The following is an 18,308-nucleotide window of genomic DNA, read 5'->3' on the forward strand; positions in this document are numbered from 1 at the left end:
ACACAGCACTGCCAGGATTTGGACACTGTCATTCAAATAATACCTTGCCTTCAAAAAGAATTTCTGTGGTGGGCTCAGGAATGTCACCTAAACAAGGGACTCTCTGTGACCCGGCCAGAGGCGAGTCAGATTTTAACGACAGATGCCTCGGACATTGCTTGGGAGCTCATCTAAATGGAAAGTGGATACAAGACAAGTGGCCTGCCAGACTACAGCATCTACATATCAACATGAAGGAGATGTTAGCAGTCCAGTTTGCATTAATGGCTTTCAAGGAGTTACTTCTTCCAGGGCAGGTGTTGATTCTAACAGACAACACAACTGTCATGTGGTACATCAACAAACAAGGGGAACACATTCTTATCCTCTATGCAGGCAAGCAATGATTTTATGGGAGACTGCTCAGCTTGCAACTAACTCTTCAGGCAAGGTTTCTGCCGGAGCACAGAACTCCTTAGCAGATGTGTTAAGCAGACAAATCATGGATCCCCACGAGTGGAAACTGGATCTTCATGTATTTCAGAAATTGACAGTGTCATGGGGAACTCCAGACATAGATCTGTTCGCTTCTCCACTAAACCACCAGCTGCCAAAGTTTTGCACAAAGGGGTTTCATCACACAGCTTGGAAAGTGGATGCTCTTTCTTTCAGTTGGAAAAATCTTCATGTGTATGCCTTTCCACCTCTGCCTCTTCTTCCAAAGGTGCTCTTAAAGGTCAGACAAGACAAGCCAAGGATGATTTTAATAGCTCCAGATTGGCCTCGGCAACACTGGTACCCACTACTAAGGAGTCTGGTAAGGAAGCCTCCATGGCCTTTACCTTTGATTCCACATCTGTTATCTCAGAAGGACGGTCATCTGCTCAATGTCAAGCTTCACTCTCTTCATCTAACAGCCTGGCATATTCTGTGTTGAAACACAGCAGGTCTCAACTTCCTCAACAAGTTTTAAATGTGATTATGGAAGCTAGAAGACCTAGTACAAGGAAAGTGTACGCAGAAAAATGGAAGAGGTTTTTATTTTGGAGTACAGCAAAGAATTTGGAGATTTCGGAGCCTAATTTGAATGTGGCTCTTCAATATCTTACTGAGTTATTGGACAAAGGTTTGTCCTTCTCTTCCATTAAGATTCATGCTGCAGCAATTTCAGCTCACTATGATTGTGACCCACCATTGTTTTCGCATCCTTTGTTCAAGCAGTTTCTTAGAGGGCAAAGAATATAAGACCCCACGTAGAGCTCCTACTCCTGCTTGGGATCTCAATTTTGTGTTGGAAAAACTTACTCTACAACCTTTTGAGCCTGCGGCTACTGCTGAATTGAAATACTTGTCATGGAAGACTGCTTTTCTGTTGGCTATTACTTCTGCAAGAAGGGTGTCTGAGTTGCAGGCCCTTATGGCAGTTGAGCCCTTTTGATTTTCCATAAGGATAGGGTATCATTACGTACTAATCCTTCCTTTATGCCTAAGGTGGTTTCTAGTGTGGCTTTAAACCAAACTATTCATTTGCCTACTTTTTATGCAGACCCCCAAAATAAAGGGGAAAAGATTTTGCACACTTTAGATGTACACAGGCAATTGCGTTATTATTTAAGCAGGACTAAGGATTTTAGGCAGTCTCAGCAGTTGTTTGTTTCTTTTGCTTTGAGTTCAGGGCAAGCCTGTGTCAAAACAAACTATTTCTAGGTGGATTGGGTTTTGCATTGCATTTTGTTATTCCCATCATGGCAAGGAGATTCCAGCTGGGATTAGGCCTCATTCCACTAGGGCTACTGCCACTTCAACAGCATTTCTAAGGGGTGGCAACTAAGGATATTTTGGAGGCAGCTACTTGGAGTTCAGTGCATACTTTCTCTAAGCATTATCATCTTCCTCTCTACTCTAAGTCTAGGGCTGGTTTTGCCACAGCTATTTTGCAAGGCATGTTGTCAGCTCCTGCTTCTTTATGATTTGCCAGCCTCCCTTACCTCTGCTTTGGGATTCTACCCAATAGTTAGGACTGCAGCAATGTGGAATGAAGAACATAGTACAGTTTTGTACCTACCATAAATGTAGATGTTCGAGGATCCACATTGCTGCAGTCCAATTTACCCTCCCTCCTTCCCCTCTGTGTTTAGGGGTGATTGTGTAGGTGAGGTTATATGCTGATATTTTTGTATATATTTTTGTATATATTGTACATATTTTTGGTGCAGGTATATTGGGCCTTTTCTTTTTAGGGTCTTCTGACATCTGGGGCAAGAAAAGACTGAGGATATGACGTCGGTCATGCGCATTAGTACCCTGACGTACTGACGTCAGTCTAATGCGCCCTGACCGACGTCAGCCATATACTCTGGTATTCGGGCCGACTGGACAGCGGACTACCCCCAATAGTTAGGACTGCAGCAATGTGGATCCTCGAACATCTACATTTATGGTAGGTACAAAACTGTACTTTATGTACTCGCCATAACATTCCATGTGAGTTGTTCTTCGTGTTTCACTGTTGCTGTCATTACATTTGGGTTATCCTGCTGGCAGGTTGCCCTCAGTCGGCCTGAATTTCAAACTCTTTGGTCCTGCATCGGTTACTGTCACCTCTTCCCTGACGTCAGGTCGTCAGGGGTATAAAAGATGCAGCAGACGCCATTTTATTCCGTCTTTCTTGCTGCGCGGTGCCCGAAGCTAAAGCAGTTCGCAAGTGCCGGTCGGCCAACTCCTGAGATTTTCGTGTTCTTCATTAAAAGCTAAGTACCCCATTGAGGAAACTTTTTTCTTTCTCCAGACCGATGTCAGAAAAAGTTAATAATTGTATATATTGTGGGAAGCAAATGCCTCATAAGGACTTTCATTCTTACTGTATTCCTTGCCTAGGCCCTGACCACGACGTTGCTAGTTGTCTGTTTTGTGCTAGATTTAACCAACGCACTATTGAGCGTTGGGACGATTTTGCATTAAGCTATTTTGGGTGAAGATTTAACTATACGATGTCGTCGGATTGCCATCAGACTACCGAAGTTCATAAAAAAAAACGCAAAGAAAAGAGCAGGCAACCGAGATCCAAAACCGATGAAGCTTCTCCTAAGCAAGTGGCTGGTTCACCAGTTGTCAGTGAGGCGCTTTCTCAGCCCCTGACTCCTGCTACTTTAGAGTCGCAAGCTGCTACCGACTCCCACGTGGAGCTGGCCAGGCCGCTGGAAACTCAAGGTATTAGAGCCTCGGAAACTATTCCCTCAGATGGGTCTGGAGCCACTGAGCAGGCATCAGCTTCTGAGGGTGTATTCAGACCTAAACATTTATATATAAAACCTACTTCAAAGACTGTCACCTTTTAAAGGCAAAGAAACAAGTTCACCAGTCACAAGGACAGGCCTCCATGCCCAAAAAACAGATGCTCAACACAGCCGAAGACTTAATTACCTTGATCAGGGGTTCCCATCCCCTCCTGATAAGAGGCCCAGGCAAGAGACAGAGTATATATCTTCAGATCAGGTTTCCATTTCTTCTGATCAGGAATGTCCCCCCCCCCCCCTATGAGGAATTCTGATGCTGAAGAATCTATTCCTTCAGCTTCTCCTCCTGAGGACTACTCTTTTGGGGAAACCTTGCATACCATGAGGGAGCACTTTCACTGGGAGCACCAAGACTTTTCAGAATCTAAGAAAAGACTCAGAGATTTCCTGTTACTACCTCAATACAGGCCTCTAGCTATCCCACCTGTGTTGGACATTGTAGATGTGTTCTCGAAGTCTAGTCTGACCCCTGACTCTTTACCTCCAGCTCCTGTTAAGCCGGACAGATACTACAGGGTCCCTGACTCTCTCATAAATTTCTTTTCAAAAACCCTTCTGCAGGCCCAGAAACTATTTCTCATGGTCCAAAAGGGGGTCAAGGCTTCTACTGCAAGAAATCCTACCCCGTCTGACAAGGATTCCAGGGCTCTGGATAGATGGGGGGAAAAAAGATTTACACACCTACTACTTTGGCTATAAGGGCTTTAAATTGCCAGTTTCATATGCTCAAATATCAGCAATATATCATGACATTGCTTAAACAGAAAATGATAATAAATTTTGAATGTGCAGAAAACAAAAATGCAGGATTTACTGCATGCAGCTGAACAAGTTGGAAAGCATACTTTGCAATGTGGGTTTGATTCTCTGGAGGCCTCCTGCAGGGCCGCTGTTACGGGTTCTGTCTTTAGGAGGCATGCTTGGTTAAAGGAACAAAATCTGCCTGACCATGTTAAAGCAAAATTATTAGATGCTCCTTTACAACATGATACCTTGTTTGGTGTTAAGGCAGAAGAGGTGTTAAAGAAAATAGAGGACAAAGCTAAATCTATGCAAACGGTCAAGGATTTCTTACTGGTACAGCTACCTAGATTTAGCAGACACTGGCCTACAAAGAATTGATCCTTTCCAGTCTCACAGACCTCAAAGGGGCAAATCCAGACGCCCTAGAGGCAGATCAGACCCCAGGATCCTACAGGTCTAAGCAGTGGAATGCTTCTACCTCCAAAGGTGGAGAGGACAAATCACAATCGTACAGGAAACGGTCCCAATGACTCCCCCCTGCCCGCGCCAAGCACTTGGCTTCTGGCAGCACCCTTAGGGGGAAAACTAGCATTTTTTTCTCAAAATTGGCACATTATAACCCAGGACAAATGGGTTCTAGACAGTGTCGCAAGGCTACAAGTTTCATTTCCATACCCTGCCAAGGGCAAACGGTTGGCCAGACCTGCCAAAAAATCAATTGGCAGAGGCTCAAAAACAAGTTGCAGCTCTCATGGACATGAGGGCTATTCAAGTACCACAGCAAGAGCAGAGACAAGGATTTTACTTGACTGTTCTTGGTACCCAGAAAGGACAAAGCATGGAGACCAATACTGGACATATCTATTCTAAACACTTTCCTGAATATACCAAAATTCAAGATGCTGACCTTACAGCAGCTTCTGCCCATGCTGGTCAGCAAGGCTTGGCTCGTGACTTTAGGCCTAAAAGAGGCATACCTGCATGTCCCAATCAAGCAATCATGCAGAAGATACCTCAGATTCAAGGCTGGCTCAAAGCCTTACCAATTCTCTGCACTGCCCTTTGGCTTATCTACTGCGCCCAAGGTCTTCACAAAGTGCCTGGCACCAGTAATTGCTTACTGCAGACAAAGAGGAATACAAATATATCCTTACTTGGACGACTGCCTCATGCAAGCAGAGAACAAGGACATTCTACTACAACTTTTGTGATGACTCTTAACAAGTCTAGCGTACACAGTCAACAAAAATAAATCAAAACTAGTACCCTCTCAAGAGATAATATTCCTGGCTGCAAGTTTAAATACAACTGCCCAGATGGCTTCTCACTCCAGACAAACAAAGGCAACTGACTACCTATTTCAAGGAAATGGCAACAAAGGCCCAGTTATCTGCAAGAAAAGTTTTGCAGGCTTTGGGCTTCATGGCATCTTGCATCTTACTAATTCCATATGCAAGACTGCATATGAGGAAAATTCAATGGTGCCTTAAAAGTGTCTGATCACAACATTGCCACAGCCTGTAAACAATGATTACTCTAATTCCCTGCCTGCAACAGGAATTTGGATTGTGGGCAAAGGCTTGTCACCAAAACAAGGGACAGCCATTCTCACTACCCCCAGCCAGGCAGAGCCTAACGACTGATGCATCAGATTATGCCTGGGGGGCACACATGGCAGGAAGAGGCATTCAGGGCACCTGGTCCACAAACCAAAAGCATCTACATATCAATCAGAAAGAGATGCTAGCTGTTCAAAATGCCCCGACAGCCTTCAAGGACCTACTTCATCTGGGACAACTACTGATAGACAACGCAACGGTAATGTGGTACATAAACAAGCAAGGGGGCACTCATTCTTACCCCGTGTGCAGACTAGCCATGGCTTTATGGGACACAGCATTGACTTACCAAGTTCATCTGCATGCACAATTCCTGCCAGGAAAGGAAAATACTCTGGCAGACTAAGCAGAAACCTCATGGATCCCCACGAGTGGCACCTGGATCCACAAGTCTTCAGCATGATAATGAAATGGGGACGCCCGGACATAGATCTATTTGTCTCTCCTCAAAACAATCAACTAAAAAGATTCTGCACAAGGACTTATCACAGACGAGCTTGGAAAGTGGACCCCTTATCTTTCAACTGGACAAACCTAATCGGTATATGTCTTTCCTCCACTGCCTCTTCTCTCCAAGGTACTCCTAAAGGTCAGGCAGGAGAAACCAAAAATGATTCTGATTGCCCCAGACTTGGCCACACCAGTACTGGTATCCGATCTTAAGAAACTTGTCCCAATGCCTAGCCTGAACCTTACCTCAAATACCTCATCCACTGTCCCAGCAAAACAATCAGATTCTGCACAGCCAACTCAGGATCCTAAACCTGGCAGCATGGCGGATAATGTAGCCATACAAACCACACCTCTCAGTAAAGCTGTGATGGATGTCATTTTAGAAGTCAGAAGGCCTAGTACTAGAAAATCCTATGCTGGCAAATGGAAGAGATTTTAGGCTTGGAATCGAGCTCAAGGTACTGATACAGCTGTCCCAAATATTCCTCCGATTTTGCAATATTTAACTGAGATGCTGGACAAAGGCCTATCTTTTTCATCAATTAAAATCCATGCCTCTGCCATTTCGGCTTATTTTACAGTACAGAGCCACCACTTTTTTCTCAGCCTTTTATTAAGGCAGTACCTCAGAGGAGCCAAAAACTTAAGGCCTCCAAGGAGAACGCCAGTAACTGCATGGGACCTCAACTATGTCTTGGAAAAACAACCTTACCTCCTTTTGAACCAGCTGCTACTGCGGTCATAAAGTTCTTATCTTGGAAAACAGCTCTGCTCCTGGCAATAACTTCTGCAAGACGAGTTTCAGAGCTACAGGCTCTCATGGCTGTGGAACCTTTTATCATTTTCTATCCAGACAGGGTCTCTCTAAGAACAAACCCTACATTTATGCCAAAGGTGGTATCCAGTATTGCCCTTAACCAAGCAATTCATTTGCCAACCTTTTATCCAAACCCACAGAACAGGGGGGGGGGGGGATTCTGCATTCTTTAGTTTTGTCCAAGTAGAATGTACGTTGTCTGTGTACGTCCAAAGTTTTCAGAAAGACAGAGCAATTACTAGTGGCATATGCCACAGCATCACAAGGAAAGGCCATCTCCAAGCAGACTATTTCAAAGTGGATAGGTCACTGCATTCGTTTCTGCTACTCACAGTATGGCCGACCACTGCTTAAGGGCATTAGGCCACATTCAACCAGAGCTGCAGCCACTTCTGCAGCCTTTCTCAGGCGAGTACCAACCAAAGACATTTTGGAGGCTCCTATTGGAGTTCAGTGCATACCTTTACAAAACATTACAATCTGCCTCTTTACTCTAAATCCAGGGCAGGCTTTGCCACTGCAGTTCTGCAGAGCCTCATAGCCATTCCTAATGCTGTTTAGCTCCAGCCCCCCAACCATAGCTTTGAGACTCAACCCAAATGTAATGACTGCAACAGTGAAACACAAAGAACATAGTACAGTTGTGTACATTTACCATAAATGTAGATGTTAGCGTGTATTCACTGTTGCAGTTCAGGTTACCCTCCTGCCATCCCCCTAATTTTTGCTGGAATTTATCTTTACTTCTCTAATCTATACAGCCTAGGTGGTGTATTTGCTTATAGATGAAGATAAAGCTTATTTTGGTGTATGTATGTTTTACTTGCATAATTCTAGCCTACCTTTTTGGGGGCACCTGACATCTGGGGCAAGACAAACTAAATGGCTTTGGCTGCATCTTTTATACCCCTGATGACCTGACGTCAGGGAAGAGGCGACAGCAACCGACGCAGGACGCAAGACTTTGGAATTCGGGCCGACTGAGGGCAACTTGCCAGCAGGATAACCCAAATGTAATGACTGCAACAGTGAATACATTCTTAACGTCTACATTTATGGTAAGTGTACACAACTGTACTTTCCATCTTGCCTTCATTCTCGCATCCCTCCCTCCTTCCCCCACCTGGCTGACGGTTGACCTGGAGACTCGTTTCATCCTGGTTCTTCAATGTTTCTTCCAGTCTGGGGAGATTAGTCCTCTTACTAGGATATGGTACATGCAGCAAACAAGATCTGAGGTAATTCCAGCAATACATCATGGGATAAGGAGCTTGTTCTTGAGCTACTGGTAATCTTTGAGCTTTGCTAAACGGCTGTGTCAGAGCAAAGGATCGGTTCCAAACTTATCAGTGAAGAATGAAGGTGAGATGGAACAACTCACATGGAACGTTATGGTGAGTATATAACTTCTTTTTCTCTCTCTGTTCCATCTGTTTCATTGGAACCGTTGTGGAGCTGGAAAAGGAGCTGATCACCGTCCGTTGAGCCTGTTCGCTCGGTGCCAGTATCTCCTTTGCTACAGTAGGTGGCAGGTAGCCACAAGTCTTCCAGTCATTCCTCTAGATCCTCCAGGCTATAGGATGATGTGGAACGGGTAGTGAAGAGGTTGCTTCGGACCAGAGCCCTAGCAGAAATTCTCTCGAGCCCAGCCCATTGGATCTTGGAGCAGACAACTGTGCCCTCAACTACCCTGATTCCTCCTCCAACTCTAACGTGTTTGGAGTCCGAGTATGGAAGTAATTGTGCTGGAACTGCCGGAGCCAGTAATCACTACTGATATCTCTGCTCCGGTTTCCTCTATTTTGTCCATCGAGGGACCAGAGGGCCGACAATCCGTGGTGTGCTCGGGGGGGGGGGGGGGAGTAGAGTCGGACCCTTGTTGGAACTGGCTCTCCCACTTGGCGCCTCTGCTCAGGTGAGTTTGGCTCCCACATCTGCCTCGGAGCCACCCTCCTTGGTGCCGGAGTCTCTCTCTGCCCAGGACCATGGTGCCTTCGAGGTGATGCGGAGTGTGCTCTCAAATGAGTTTGATACACCTTCGACTCCAGTCTCTCTTCCCCCTAAGGGACCAGTGTCCACCTCTTTATTTCCTCTCCATCACCCACAAAGTAGAGCCAGTGCCCCAGGAATTCACAATTAGTGGATCCTCCTCTTCCGATACCTCCCCGGAGCATCTCCGCGAGGAGGTCTCTCGGAAGAGACTGTGTAAGAGGAAGCACATGGACTCCCCTGAGTCTGTTACTTCTGATACCGACTTGGAGGATTCAGAAGGGTCCCCACGGTCACCCTCTGAGGACATCTCCTTTTTCAGACATCATGGAGAGCCTTAAGCAGAGGGGTGGCTGTGAAAGTCCCTTTCCCCTTCTGAAGATGTCTGTATACCTGGAAGCATTTGGCTCTCGCCCCTCCACCTTTTGAGTGTCTCTACCTTTCGACCCACTTCTGGGTTTGGTGAGTCGAAAGGTGTGGGATTCTCCGGACTCAGTGGACCCCGTTCCGCTGAGGCCTAATAAGTTCAGAAGATAGGCAGTATTTAACAAAAAGGGTTCCCGTAGATGCAATGGTGGTGGCAATGGCCACAAAAAAGGAGTTAGCTGAAACTTCTGTATCTGTTCATCCACCGAATAAGGATTCTCGTACGATGGACAGATAACGGGAACCGTGTGTTCTCCTCAGCAGCCTTTACCTTAGTTGCTGAATTATTTATTGCATTTCACGCAACTTCAGAGGGATCTCCTAAAAGAGCTAGGAGATGCCTTCAAGGTGCTACAGCCCAGGACTTGTCGGATAAGGTTAATTCCCAGCTTGCAACCTTAACCTCCATATCTAACTCTTCCATGCGCCTCATATCTTGGGGCAGCTGATGGAGCAAGCAGGGCAGCTGGCACAGGAATAGCTCTTCGTAGACATTCCTGGATGCGCCTTTGTGAGTTTGCCGAAGCCTTTCGTTCTTCCACTCTCTTTGATGGCTCGTCATTGTTTGGGCCGAAAGTGAAAAACTCTCACCAGGAGCAAACAAGAAGGTAAGACTCTGTCTGCTGTTGGGAGTCTGGTTTTTCCACCCCTACCAGACATTATCCTAAAGGTCAAAAGAGCAGAAAAATGTGGTTCTGCAAGTCCAAAGGAGCCTTATCTGACATTCGTGGTGATCCTTCCCCCAGGGGCAGAGGGGGAAATAACAGAAGATGCAGTCAATGCGACAGAGGGGGTGTCTGCATAACCAGGGCTACAGAGAAGTATTCTCTGGTAGGTCCTTCCAGCCCTCCTGAAAGGAGGCCTGCCTACCTACCTCTAGAGGCAGTGGGGGGGGGGTGGATTTCGCTGTACCCAGAAGCCTGGCTACATTTGACTCAAGACAAATTGGGTACAGTCCATTATATCCAGAGGATACAATATTCCCTTTCAATGTCCACCTCATCTGCCAAAGTTTTATTCCTGACATTCCACCCGATCAAAGGGATTAAGCAACAGTAGCAATCCAAACATTGCTAGAAAGAGTCGTCCAAGAAGTCCCCGCAGACCAACTAGGATCCGGAATTTACTCCAGCTTCTTTTTAGTTCCAAAAAAGACAGGGGACTGGAGACCCATATTGGATCTCGGCAGACTAAACAAGTCGGTGAAAAAGTCAAGTTCCGGATGTTAACACTGCAGTCTATACTCCCGTTTCTGGGAAAAGACAGGTTGATGTGCTCATTAGATCTTCAGGATGCGTACTACCACATAAAGATGGACAGGCGCGCAAGAAGATTTTCTATGCTTCCGGCTGGGAGCCAGTCCATTACCAGTTCAGAGCTCTGCCCTTTGGTCTCACCAAAGCCCCCAAAGTGTTTACCAAATGCATGGCAGTAGTCACAGCTCATCTGAGGCGTCAGGGATTCCAGATATTTCCATACTTGGACGACTGGTTCTTAATGCCACCACCAAGCAGCTACTGATCAAAGCAAGAGACTACACCATCCATCTCTTCTCAAAACTAGGCATTACTGTAAATGCAGAAAAATCTGCTTTGTTGCCATCACAGCATATTACAATCATGGGTGCAGATTTAAATACAGACTACATGTTGGCAAAGCTACCTCAAGAAAGGATCCAGAAGTTACGCAGTCAAGTGATTCATCTTACTCAAAGAACAGAGTACAGGCAAAATTTTTGCTAAGACCTAGGCTCTGTGGCAGCGACGATAACACTACTTCCCATGGCACAACTTCACATGAGAATATTGCAGTGGCTACTTTTCGCCCAGTGGTCCATGCAGGAGTTACGCATGTCTCACGAAATCCTCATAACACACTCCTGCAAGAAGGACCTACTTTGGTGGGTTCTGTCCACTCCGGTAGCAATGGGCAGACCGTTTGTACTTGCCCAACCTATTGCTACAGTAACCACAGACACGTCCCAGATAGGGTGGGGAGGCATTATCTGGGACAGACTGTCCAAAGGGTTTGGAAAGATCACTAGTACCATTTGCATATCAATGTCCTAGAGATGAGGGCGGTGCTTCTGGCATTGCAAGCATTTCGGGACTGTCTTCCCAGGGGACTATTGCAATTCAGACAAACAGTGTCGGTGGTATGGTACATCAAACGGGGGAACCAGATCCTACCCCCTATGTCGAGAGGCCCAGAGAGTGTGGCAATGGGCGATATCTTTTCAGTGCTTTTTGACAGCAACGCATATCCCAAGGAAATCCAGTGTTATAGCAGACAGGCTAAGCAGAGCGATTCTCATGCCTCACGAGTGGTCCCTCAATCAGGAAGTTGCAAATCAAATTTTTCGCAAATGTGGCCAGTGTTGTGACCTTTTTGCCACTCCCTTCAGTACCAAATGCAGCAACTACTTTGCCCTAATCTCCCCTCCGGGAGAGTCTGTCTCCAAGGGATGTACTGGTTCACGATTGGCCCCTGGGTCTTCTTTATGCCTTTCTCCCATTTCCCTTGATTCCAAAGGTTATCCAGAAAGCAAAGTTGTTGAGTCATTGGTTAATTCTCATTGTGCCATACTGGCTTTGTCAGATTTGGTTCCCTTTTCTTTGACCCTACCTTCAGGAGGACCCATGTATCCTGGACCCAGTGCCGGATCTTCTGACACACCAGTCAGGAATGCTCCATCCTGTCCTCCACACCCTCAAGCTGACAGCTTGCTTGGCTGCTACACTTCCGATCTTAGCCAGGCTTCCGGAATTGTCCCCTGCAGTTCGTCACATTCTAGTCTCCTTGCACAAGCAGACTACTAGGAAACTTTATGCAAGCAAATGGAAGAGGTTCTCTTGGGCTAACAAAAGACATGTAGATCCCTTTACAGCATCTATACCTGCAATTCTGGAATTTCTAACAGAAACCTTTAATCAATGAGCAGTGGCAGCCACTGTTCGATTTCAATTAGCTGATGTATCTAATTATCATGTAGGAGAATCTGGATCTAGTCTAATGCCCCATAGACTATGCAAAGCCTTCCTTAGGGATACCTTTCTGTCAAGACCGCCCTTCAGAGAACCTCCTCCTCCTTGGGACCTCAATCTAGTATTATCTTTGATCCTGCATCCTTTCGAACCAGCGTCTTGTTCATTAACATTTTTATCTTGGAAAGCACTCTTCCTGACAGCAATTACTTTAGCCAGGAGAGTATCAGAGTTGCAAGCCTTGTCTATCTGTCCACCTTATTTGATCTTCTACAAAGATAGTTTCTCTTGGAACAAATCCTTCCTTCTTGCCGAAAATTTGTTCAGAAGCAAATTTAAACCAAAATAGAATTACCAGTGTTTTTTCCTGACTATGGCAACAAGGCAGAGTATAAACTCCACCGACTGGATGTGCATAGACAGTTGCGTTTCTACTTGCATAGGACCAAAGAATTCAGAAAGTCAGACCAATTGTTTGTCTCCTGTTCAGAAAATAAAAAAGTTTGGCAGTCTCAAAAGTTTCCTTGTCCAAATGGCTTACTGAGACAATCACATGTCTATGATTCCCACAATAATGAACCACCAGGGAAAATCCAAAGGGCATTCAACTAGAGTGGTATCTACCTCCATTGCTTTTCAATCCATACTTCCATTGGTATCAATTTGTGCTGCTGCTACATGAGTTAACCCTCATACCTTTATTGCTCATTACAAAGTAGATGTGGCCTCCCGACACAGGGCATCCTTTGGTCCCACTGTCCTGAAGAGTTTATTCCTTTGAGTCACCCAAGAAGAAGGTGCTGGGGACTCTGTCCCAACCAGCAAGAATGAAGGAGAGATGGGACAACATAACATAAAGAAGTTATGTACTCACTGTAACATTCCATGTTTATTCTCCAGTATCTCGCCTTCAGTCTTGCGTCCCTCCCAGCCATCCACCTTCTGGAGGATCTAGAGGAAATTTCTCAGAAATTGGCAGATAAGGTCTGATTCCCTTCTTGCCCTTTCTTGTTTGTATGACAATCTGTTTCAGATATTATCCTTTTGGATATTGAATATATCATAGGAACCTTTTTTCCTCAAACGAGATTTGGGGAACAGCTGCTAAGCACCTTGTGATTGAACTCCGCCTCGAGCCAGTACAAGCTCTCGGGCTTTAGTATAGGCCGAGTCTAAGCAGAGTTTCGGCTCCGAACCCAACCAGCAAGACTGAATGCGAGGTACTGGACAACAATCATAGAACATTATGGTGAGTACATCATTTTTTTTAGTAGGATTTATTTTACGTGTGAATCACCAGCTATGTGGGCCAGTTGACAGACTCTTTCAGCCATGGTTTAGGACCAGTATTCAGAAGTGGTATACCTTGGCATACTTTTATGTAGTATTTAATGTTTTTTGCATCTGGGTGTAAAGTAGATGTGTGTAATGTAACTGTTTGGTTATTTTGTAATACTAATAATAAGTACTTTGATTTTCAGAGCAGAGCTCCCATTTCAGCCAAGTTGGTTGCAAATATGCTGTCTGTTGCTGGAGCAGACCATATCATTACAATGGACTTGCATGCTTCCCAGATCCAGGTAAGGAAGAGGTGCAGTTTTTTTTTTTTCCCTTGTAGTTTAGTCAAAATGAGGGGGTTGTTGAGTGCTCCATAAGTCTAAGCACTGGTGCCTTGCAGGTTGCAAACGTGCAAGAAAGAGTATCTGCAGGGGGACTTTGAATTTGCATTGCATTTGAAGCCTAATTTTACAGGCATGGTGGCATACTTGGCAGATGTTCTTCGTTGGGTTATCCTGCCAGAGGTAGCACTCAGTCGGCCCGAATACCAGAGGCTTAGTATTTCTGCGTCTGTTACTGTTACTCCAGGACTGATGTCAGGTCGTCGGTGGTATAAAATCAGGCAGCCAACTCCATTACATCAGTCTTTCTTGGAGCCCGAAGCAGAAGCAGTTTGCACGAGTGCCGGTTGGCCGCTACCAGAGTTTTGTTTCCGAATTTGAAGGTGAAGTCTTCTAAAGCTAAGTACCCCATTGGGGATCCTTTTTTCTTGCTCTGACCGATGTCAGAAAAAGTTAACAATTATTTCTCCTGTTGAAAGCAAATACCACACCGAGACTTACGTTCTTGCTGTCACCTGTTTAGTCCCAGACCACGACATACCTCGCTGTCACTTTTGTGCTTTGTTCAATGCCAGAACTATGTCGTCGGACCCTTATTGTAGCTAAATATTTTCACTCTCTGTCCCCATATTCTGACATGGCTTTGATAAGCTATCCAACTGCTGATCTTCTGAAAAAACGTAAGGGTAAAGACCGATCGCACAGGTCCAAAACTGCCGATGACGCTTCCATTAAGCTAGTAGTTCTTTGGTCCTCAGTGAGGTGCTTTCGCAAGCCCCTGATGCCCGCTTCTGTGGATTCGCAGGCCACTACCAAGACCCGTTTGGAGTCTGGTATGCCGCAAGACTCTTCTTTGACTAGGGATCCTGCGGATGTCTCTACCTTGGATGGGTCTGGAGCTGCTGAGCAGGCACCGGCTTCCAAGGAAGTTCTTCTCACTACCAATAGCGACACAAACCAACTTCTTTTGTGTCTTCAGTTATTTCTGAAACTACAGAGCTTCAAAGTCCCTGGGTACGAACTACGCCTACAAAAAACCAACGACCCAAGCGCAGGCATCTGCTTCCATGCCTCAATCTTAAATGCTTAAAATGGCAAAATACCTTTTGCTTATTAGGGGAAGCCAGCCTACCCCTTCCAAAAGAAAGACTTGTCCCCAGCAGTTTTATCTGACCAGCAGTCTGACTCTGAGGTTTCTGAATATGAAGACATGCAATCCCTATCTGCTTATGAGGATTCAGATGCAGAGGAATCCATTCCTTCTGCCTCTCCTCCAGAGGATCTTTCATTTGGTGAAACCCTACATACGTTAAGGGAGCATTTCAAATCGGAATGTCAGGACTATCCTCTGTCCAAAAAGAGACTCTGGGAATTCTTAGACTTACCACAGCACAGACCTTTAGCCGTTCCTCCTGTCTTGGATGTTGTGGATGATGTCTTTATGGAATCCAGTTTGACTCCTCACACTTTCTTCTGCTCTCAGGAAACCTGACTGGTATTAGTGTCCCTGACTTTCTCAAATTCCTTTTCAAAAATCCTACTGCTGACTCAGAGGTAGTCTCCCAAGGACCTAAAGGAATTTAACCAACCACAGCTAAAAATCCCTCCCCTTCGGACAGGGATTCCCTAGCTTTAGACAGATGTGGTAAAAAAAGTGTACACCTCTGCAACTCATGCCATTGGAGCACTAAATTGTCAGTTCTACATGCTGAAATACCAACATACCATGGAACTCCTCAAACAAAAAATGTCTACCCTTCCTGCTTGTGCAGAAAATAAAGAATTAAAAGAGCTTATGCATTCTGCAAGCCAAGTTACTAAACACACCTTGCAATGTGGCTTTGATACCCTAGAAACATGTTTCAGGGCAGCAGTTACTGGTTCTGTACTTAGAAGGCATGCTTGGCTTAAGGAACAGACCTTGCCAGACCATGTCAAATCAAAACTATTGGAAAATGGAAGAAAAAGCTAAATCTATGCAGACAGACTTTGCAGGTCCAGCCTCTGAAGTTCAGTAGGCATTGCCCCTCTTAAGCACTGGTCCTTTCTGGCCCCCTCCAGGCCAGCTCAGCCACGACCTAAGGCAAGCAGACCCCCCCCCCCCCACCCGACAGCAGTCGCAAGGAATGCAGAGATCTAAGCAATGGAGTTCTTCTACTTTAAAAACAGGGAGTGCTAAGCCACCCACTTATGGAAAGAACTCACAATTACTTTACACCTCCACCCCTTAACTCGCCCACCTACTTGTACCCCTAGGAGGAAAACTCTCATCCCATGCAAACAACTGAGCCTCTATTACCAACGACTGATGTGTCCTCAACATAGTGTCCCAGGGATACAGATTTTATTTCCACACTCTGCCAACCCCAAAAGGGTTCTCAGATCTTCTTCCAAACCAGTGGGAAGAGGCCAAAAAACAAGTCCATTCCCTGCTCTCCATGAGGGCAATACAGCCTTTTCCTGCCTGGTGCCCAATCCTTGATCTATAAATTCTAAACCTCTTCCTAGTGATAACAAAATTCAAAATGCTCACCCTCCAGCAGCTTCTTCCTATGCTTTCCAAGGATGCTTGGTTAGCCACCTAGACATAAAAAAAAGGCCTACCTACACATCCCAGTCAGGGAATCTTGCAGGAAATATCTGTTTCAGGGCAGGATCTATGCCCTTTCAGTTCTCTGCGCTTCCCTTTGGCTTATCCACTGCTCCCAGAGTTTTCACAAAATGCCTGGCTCCAGCCATTGCTTTTTGCATACGATGAAAAATTAATTTATCCCTACTTAGATGACTGCCTGATTCAGGCAGACAGGAAAAGCTGTTGCAGCACCTGACCTTTGTAAAGGACCTACTGACCTCCCTGGGGTGTACTATAAACGAAAGGAAATCAAAACTAGTCCCCACTCGAAAAATGGTATTCCTGGGAGCAAGCCTGGACGCAGCATCCCAGATGGCATTCCTTACTCCAGAAAAACAAGCCTACCTGACGGGCTACTTGCAAATAGTCACCAGAACCCAGTTACCTGCAAGGAAAATCCTGCAGGTTCTAGGGTTCATGGCCTCCTGCATTTTACTCATTCCATATGCCAGACTGCATATGAGTAAACTACAGTGGTACCTAAAAAGCCTTTGGTGTCAACACTCTCAAGACCTAGAAACTGTCATGCTTATGATACCCTGTCTTAGGAAAGATTTCTTTGGTGGACAGCAGCATGCAACCAACAATTCTTCCCTTCTCACAACCCCACGCCGCCCAGACCCTCTCCACAGACTCTTGAGATTATGCCTGGGGTGCACACCTGGACAGCAGGTGCACTCAGGGCCATTGGAGCCCAAATCAAATACATCTGCACATCAATCAAAAAGGGATGCAAGATGTTCAGCATGTTCTGACAACTTTCAGATCCCTACTCTCCCCTCGGCTGCTATTGATCAAATCAGACAACACCACAGTGATGTTGGTATATCAACAAGCAGGGAGGAACTCACACTTATCCTCTCTGCAGGCTCGCCATGACCCTTTGGCACACTGCTCAGCCATGCAAATTCACCTGCAAACACATTTGCTGCCAGGCCCCCTAAACCTTCTGCAAACAACTTGAGCAGAAACCTGCTAGACCCACATGAGTGGCAGCTAGACCACCAAACCTTCAACCTTGTAACCCAGAAATGGAGCACCCAGAAGGTGGACCTCTTTGCCTTCCACAACAATCGCAATCTCAGCAAATCCTGCACCAGGGAACCTCACAGCAAGGCCTGGAAGGTGGATGCTCTATCCTTAAACGGGTAAACCTCTCTGTCTATGCATTTCTCCCTCTACCACTAATTTCAAGGGTACTGCTCAAAATAAGGGAGGAAAAACAAAGGGCAATCTTGACTGCCCCAGACTGGCTACGGCAGCACTAGTACCCACTGCTGTGCGCAGCCTGCCACCCTGGCACCTACCTTCAAATCCCAACACTCCCTACCCAGAAGAATGGAGAATTCATACATCCACAATTGCAGACCCTGAATCTGGCAGCCTGGCTTATTCCCTAACCTCTCCTCCAGCTGCCAGCCTAAGCAAACATGTCCTGGATGTTATGCGCGAGGCCAGATGCCCCAGCACTAGAAAACCCTATGCTGACAAGTGGAAAAAGTTTTGCACCTGGATCCAGGCTAAAGGAGCTGAAACAGCACAGCCCTCCCTACCTGTCATCCTGGATTACTTGGCAGACCTACTATACAGGGGCCCCATTCTTCTCTTCTGTTAAAATTCATGCCTCTGCCATCTATGCTTATTACAGCAACGAGCCACCTCTATTCTCACACCCTCTGATCAAACGTTTCCTAAGAGGGGCTAACAATATAAGGCCACCCAGAAGAGCTCCTAACCAAGCATGAGACCT

The 18,308-nt window shown here is 45.8% G+C and overlaps 1 protein-coding gene across 2 annotated transcripts in view; it reads left to right on the forward strand.

The window, feature by feature from the left end:
* The window catches only part of PRPS1 (phosphoribosyl pyrophosphate synthetase 1), a 444,571-nt gene that overhangs the window by 158,044 nt on the left and 268,219 nt on the right, over positions 1–18,308 (forward strand). For both annotated transcript variants that reach the window (XM_044057029.1, XM_044057030.1), the window contains exon 3: positions 13,789–13,887. In XM_044057029.1, the coding sequence (XP_043912964.1) occupies positions 13,789–13,887 (99 nt within the window). The remainder of the gene's footprint in view (positions 1–13,788; positions 13,888–18,308) is intronic.

The sequence above is a fragment of the Protopterus annectens genome, chromosome 15.part0 (assembly GCF_019279795.1).
Source record: "Protopterus annectens isolate FY-2018-M chromosome 15.part0, PAN1.0, whole genome shotgun sequence".
Taxonomy (NCBI): Eukaryota; Metazoa; Chordata; order Ceratodontiformes; family Protopteridae; genus Protopterus; species Protopterus annectens.